This window comes from Halyomorpha halys, unplaced genomic scaffold (genome assembly GCF_000696795.3).
Source record: "Halyomorpha halys isolate HHAL.00 unplaced genomic scaffold, Hhal_1.1 Scaffold1905.1, whole genome shotgun sequence".
Taxonomy (NCBI): Eukaryota; Metazoa; Arthropoda; class Insecta; order Hemiptera; family Pentatomidae; genus Halyomorpha; species Halyomorpha halys.
Genome location: NW_027112108.1, coordinates 39,503 through 46,171, shown reverse-complemented (window position 1 = coordinate 46,171; position 6,669 = coordinate 39,503). Strand labels below are relative to the sequence as shown.

The 6,669-nt window shown below is 31.9% G+C and overlaps 1 protein-coding gene across 1 annotated transcript in view; it reads left to right on the top strand.

The window, feature by feature from the left end:
* Window positions 1-6,669, top strand: part of LOC106690840 (uncharacterized) — a 44,647-nt gene that overhangs the window by 19,325 nt on the left and 18,653 nt on the right. Inside the window, exons 5-7 of the mRNA XM_067050137.1 lie at window positions 1,126-1,160; window positions 2,918-3,738; window positions 3,780-3,972. Of these exons, the coding sequence (XP_066906238.1) occupies window positions 1,126-1,160; window positions 2,918-3,738; window positions 3,780-3,972 (1,049 nt within the window). The remainder of the gene's footprint in view (window positions 1-1,125; window positions 1,161-2,917; window positions 3,739-3,779; window positions 3,973-6,669) is intronic.

The following is a 6,669-nucleotide window of genomic DNA, read 5'->3' as shown; positions in this document are numbered from 1 at the left end:
GACGAACACATGGCTGCCTTCGAACGCGAGTATCAGAACATTAGGAACAGCATCCAAGCAGCACAACCATATAACGTCCCTAACTTTCCCAAAAAGGAAGTGGGGGGTTTGAAGATGAACTTGCCAAAACTGCTTGCCAGTTTTAAGTAAATTAAAAAAATATTACGAATTAAATATCGTTTCATTTAAGGGATGAATTAGGAAATAAAGAAAATTTCAAATAGCAGCATTAAAAGGATATATACAAAAAAATAAAATGATGCATATCTTCTAGAATAAAATTGAAATACATTTTAAAATAAAATATTTCTTATAAGATAATATTTACAAAAAAAAAACTTACTGATAAAAAAATTAAACATAATGGACTAACAAAAAAAGTTAATGATTGGAGGAAGACAGTCCGGGTTGCTGTAAATAAAAGTGTCAACATATTAACAACAATTTATTGTTAAGCAAGGTTTCGGCCCACTTTGCAGGGCTGATAAGAATCACTGCTGACTCTCAGTCAGGGGGATGAGCAACTTTCATTTACACTCACTCTGAGTGTAGTGACTCTGAAGATTTGGTACCTAAAATTTATTTGGACTGAGTGGTACAAAACGAGAGGACTTCGTCCCTAACACTTAGCGTTAAGCCGTGATACACCTACTTTTTACGAACTTAATTCCTGATCTCCATCCTAATTCACATGCATATAAACCATAAATATAATGTGTGTATATACGTAAATATATCCAAGTATATATAATGTTAAGTGTTCGTGTATATATAAATAAATAAATAAATAAATTAAATATTTTTTTTTTTACTACGGTTATCACAACTAACATATTTTTGAACACCTCAAAAAAAAAAAAAAAAAAAATTATCTACAAACATATAACTATATCCATACATTCCACAAGTCTTCTTGTCGATATATTAAATAATTTGAAATAGTGGGAAAATGATTTTTGTGGAAATTTCAATGAGGAGACTTGTTTGATACCTGTATAATTATTCACTAACAAACTGTAATTCATAATAAAGTATAAACTAATACTATTGATCTTATATCTGTATTTGGTACAATTTCACTGACTTATAATTTATTACTTTAAACTCATGTAATATCCCTAATAGTTGTCCCCATAATGAAACACAATGTGTTATTTCTTGTACTTTATAGTTTGTGTACTCGTATTTATGGACTAATACTATTGGCTTTCATTATGAAACAGTTCCCAGATCGATCTGGTTATAAAGAAATAAGAAAGAAGGGGTACAATTATGTGATACTATTCCAGATATAATATGAAATATCGTAATATGTAAAATTTCTAAATATAATATATAAGTTGATTTTATAATTTCTCTTTAAATTTGTTGAGGTATATTACAAAGTGGCTATTACAAAAACACAAATTAACTGAGGAATGTGCTATCAAAACTTGATATATCGACTAAAAAAAGCAATGTTTTGTTTTAATCAATTAAAATTCTACAACAAAAACTAATTTAGTTTGTTTGAAAAAATTGTTTTCTCCCTGTCAAATATGAGTAGAATCAATAATCAATAAAATCAATACAAATTTAGCTTATCTTCATAAATGCTTGCATTACAATTTTGAATGTTTCTTGTATCTCTTATTTGATAAAACTCCTAATTTTTTATTTTTGTAATTTTTTTGTTACAATATTGCTATTTAGTCTAAAACTACGCAATAAAATTTTGTATTGTAATTGGCCACAATTTTATTCTGTAATAAAATAAATTTTAAAAAAAGGACAGACATCAGACTGCTGCTAGCGAAAAATGATCAGAGTTCATATTATAAGAGTTTATATGATAATGATGATAAAGATGCCCTCCCTTTATATTTAAGTTTATCAAATTAGATAACGTTGGGTACTTTGAGAATTTAAATTTTAGACTAAGTAATGGGAGATTCTATTGTAAAATAAATAAGTTAAAAATAGATAACAATGATGGTATACCTAAAAATGGGGCGATGGCTTCGAAGCATTGCATGATTTTTAAATAAAGGAAACTAGAAGACAGTTTTTTTTTATTTAACTTAACTCTATTACTGAATAATAGATCATTGTTCATTTTTTTTTTCAAATTCAACATCAGAGCCATCAATTAGAGCTTAAGGAAAGTGTTCTACAGAACTATTATTTGATAAAATAAGTCTATGCTATTAGGAAAGAACTGTAAACAAGTTAGAGATAGTTTACTGTATTTTATTGAATCAAACGAAAATCAAAAGATCTCATACAGCAAAATATTTTTTAAAAGGAAAAAAAGAAGCATTTTTAAGATCCCCAGAGTATCATTCGCTGACGTTAGGTTAGAAACAAAATTGTACTCGTATTTTAGTTTTTGAGAAAACAACGGCAGCTAATATAAAAATTTAGTTCAAATCCATTTGATGCTAGTAAAATATTATTTACAATTAGAAAATTTTAAAAGCTGTAAAAATGACTTTATGCTATTTGCCATCGCACCACAGCAATGTGATACCGTTCCTTATTATGGTACTCTTATGTATTCTGGGTTATTTCAAAACAAGATTAATATTTAGCAATAAGAAAATGCTGTAATGAATTAAAGTGTTTCAAAGATTTGAATAATTATGATAAAATTACTTATTTTTAAAATTTTTAAATTTTCTAATGTATTTTATAAATCATTTCAATTCAATAACATAATAAATTTAAACTTCAAATAAAAATAGAAATTTCAACAATGTTTTAAGAAATATCTCGAAAGTTATGGCTGAGTGGACGGCAGTTCCGCAAACAAACCATTGAGCGAGTAATCGTCGGTGGTAGTAAAGTGGGGTGCAGTGTAGATATAAAAGCGCTAAGTAACATTACCATTCAGTTAGCAATATGATCTGCAAGAGCACCATAGTTCTATGCTTTTTAGGTGTCGGCTTAGTTTCGTCATTGAGGTATGAAGGAAATGTACAATACGAACGTTACCATGGACCTCCCGCTCCACTGAATCCAGACGGCACAGTTGCCTTTACACCAGAGTACGAACATATCAGGGACGAACACATGGCTGCCTTCGAACGCGAGTATCAGAACATTAGGAACAGCATCCAAGCAGCACAACCATATAACGTCCCTAACTTTCCCAAAAAATATGGGGAAGAAGATCAAGGACTATATCTACCAGAAATACACGAAGAAGATACGTACGGTTCTATACCTGCACCAGCAGACGAAGGACTGTACTATCCTGAAGTGTACGAGAAACCATATAGCTCGCAGTACGATAATGGACAGTACAGACCACACGTTTACAAACAAGGGCTGCAAGCCGAGGAACAATACAACTCCCCTCCATCCAATCAAGATTCATCTTACAGACCTAATTATGTGTCTGCAAAACTCAATGCCGACGGCACCGTGGCCCACACTCCAGAATACAACGCTATCGCTTCCTCCTTCCTCGCATATCATCAAGCCCTCTCCAGACACCGTAGGTCGACTGAACGCTACCAAGGCCCACCAGCTCCTCTCAACCACGATTTTACTGTGGACTACACCCCTGAAATTAAGCAGTTGCCAACCAGTTCAAGAGGCTACAGGAAACAGCAGCTATTGCAGCAGCACATCCTGATCGCACTTCTCCCCCTTCTAAGGACTACAATCCTCAGGAATTGCACCTCGGAAGGAAGAAGCGTTCCTACGGCGGACAGTACAACCCACAGCAGCAGAACGCTAGGCACTATGATGACGGTCAGTATAAGCACCACTTCCATAAACACGATGACGGGCAGTACAAACCCCACCTCCACAGACACGACGAAGGACAGTACAAACCCCACCTCCACCAAGTGGTGGACTACCACACCGTGCCCTTCCAGCCTGCTCCACTGAATCCTGATGGTACTGTGGCCCACGTTCCTGAGTTCCACGCTATAGCAGCTTCTCACCTAGCAGCTCATCACCAAGCTCTTTCTAGTACCTCTGGTTAACACTAAAATACCTATCATTAGGGCTTATTAAATATACAGTATTGAACTAAAAATGATATTTAATGTTAATCAATTAAATTACAGTATATCCTATGACTCCTTACTATGAAGTCTTCATGGTGTTCCATTGCACAACACAAAGTTCCTAAATAAATTATTTATTATAATATTACATGAAATGAGGAAGCGTGTAAAATAATTTTAAATATTATTATAAGAAACTTAATATGACTTCAACAAAATAAATTTTCATGTAAAAATATTTTTTTAATCTACTTAATTCCTCATAGCAACTAAAAAAAAAAAAAATCAGACATTAAAAATGTCTTGTATAACAATATATTTATATACTGATTTGGGATTTACCCTTATAAAGTAAAAATTGATTACAAATTTTTGGCTCCAAAAATATTATTCGTTTATTGATAACAATAACCAAATACAAAAAAAAGGGTCTACGAGATATATCTTCCTCACTATATATACTCCTAATTGTCTATATTTCAAGAATTTAAGCCGAAATATTATTTTATTGTTATTTATTATTGTTTTTTACTTTATTTCTAAGCCCCACGGATCTGTAGGGTTTGATAAAAGGAGTGGAGGTAGTGATAATTTCTTAAATCAATCTCTTTTTAACTTCAATAGTTACATTTTAAGAGGTGACTGAAGACGGGAGTTGTGATGGAAAATGATAGAGAAAACAGAGCCCGAACCAGATATCACTCCTTCCATTATAAACTCTCTAACCACTCAAACCCTCTAGTTTCTAATCTTGCACCCTCTTCCATTCCTGACAATCCTCCGAGGTGAAAAGAAGATGGCCACGAGACCAGCTAATGTAAAATGTCACTAGAGTGCTACCAATGGGTAGTTTCTCTACACGCCTGTAACACTCCAATTAGATTTACTAAATGTATTATAATGTACAGTTGTAAATAGCAATAAATCAATATTAAAAAAAATAGTGGTAGCCGAAAAAAAATTATATAAACTTATAAAAGTCAGGGTGCTACCGTTCATTATCACTACCATTGGTTTGATTATTAAGATTAGTAAATCTTAATAATCAAACCAAACTTAATAATAGTCGATGACTTCATTGCCCTCATTAAGCAGAGAATTAAATTGAAATGACATCAAATGTGGGCAAACATTACTGACAATAAATTAGAAGTGATGTTTCCCCTTAGATATCATCTACTACATCATCGATATCATCTATTACTGGACGCAGAAAGGAGGTGGTGATTTTGACGCGCTTTCGAATTGGTCATACGCGCCTGACTTACGGTTATCACCTTATGGCCCGCGCTTCTCCACTTGTATGCCAGACTTGCGGAACGCGACTTACCATAAAACACATATTAACCGAATGCCAATTATACGACTCCATCAAATCTTTGTATGAATCACCAGGAGACCACCATTCAACTTTGCAGGATAACAAACAGACTGTAGATAAACTTTTCGTATTTCTGAATCACTCAAAACTTTACCATTAAATTTCATAAAATTTTACCACAATTTCCTATTTTTCAATTCGAAAATGAAGACAAAATTCGGAAATTTATTGTCTTAATTATTAATTAATTAATAATTACTATTAAAACTATTAAAAATGTCGGATATTAAGGAAATAAAGTCTAATAAAAATTTCGGAAATTAAGGCAATAATAACCACGAAGTGGTTAATACCTTAACATAATAATAATGAAAAAGACTTAATAATACATATTATGTATAGATATTGTATATTAGATATTATAGTTATTAATAGATATTATGGTTTGATCATTTGATTACCACTAGAGAGTAAGGACCTGGACCTGGACCTTTCAGTAAATATTCTAGGACCAATGCAGAAAGCGGTGTTGCCTTGGACCACGATCATAGTCAGGAAATTCTTCTTCTTCTTCCTCATCCCCCTTAAATGCCTTTCAGCGTGGAGGAGCCTCTAACCACATAGTCCACACATCTCGGTCCATGGCAAGCATATTCATTTAAGCCAGTGTTTTTCCTCTTTTATAGAATTTCAAGGAAATTCAATATAAAACATTACACTTTTTCGAGCTCCACCTTAGTCCGGGTAGGTACTACTTCCGGTGAAAGCCGAAAATAAGTAAAATTCCTAAATAATAATAAAAATGAAACTTTGTAACTAAAATAAATTAAATAACTTCAAAGACCTGTAATGAATTAAATCTCCTTCTGCTTTAACGGTTTATATTTTTAGTAATATTGAGGAAACAAAAATTGCTCTATTATTTTAACAATGTTCGACAGACTAAGATATTAGAAGAAAAATGGAGTGTTTTTATTTTTTATATATAAATTATATTGAGAAGTATATAAACAACAATAATATATAAGTTTACTAACAGAAATTAAAACAAATCTTTAACTATTTTTTTTAGCAATATTTACGAAATCATTTAAATATATTTGAATAAATTTTTCTTGCTATTAAGTCTGGCAAAGTATAATTTCAACAGTACACAAACATTTAATTTTAGCCATGGTATGGAAGAGTAATAAAGGTCTCAGGTTAATTTTGTAAATATTTTAATGATTTTTATAATTTCATGTACATTTTTTTTTAGGTTTACAGTTAGCTAACGTTATGCAAAACAATTTGTGCTGCCTGACTGTATTTGGTTGGTGAACAAACATCATACTTATACCTACTAAT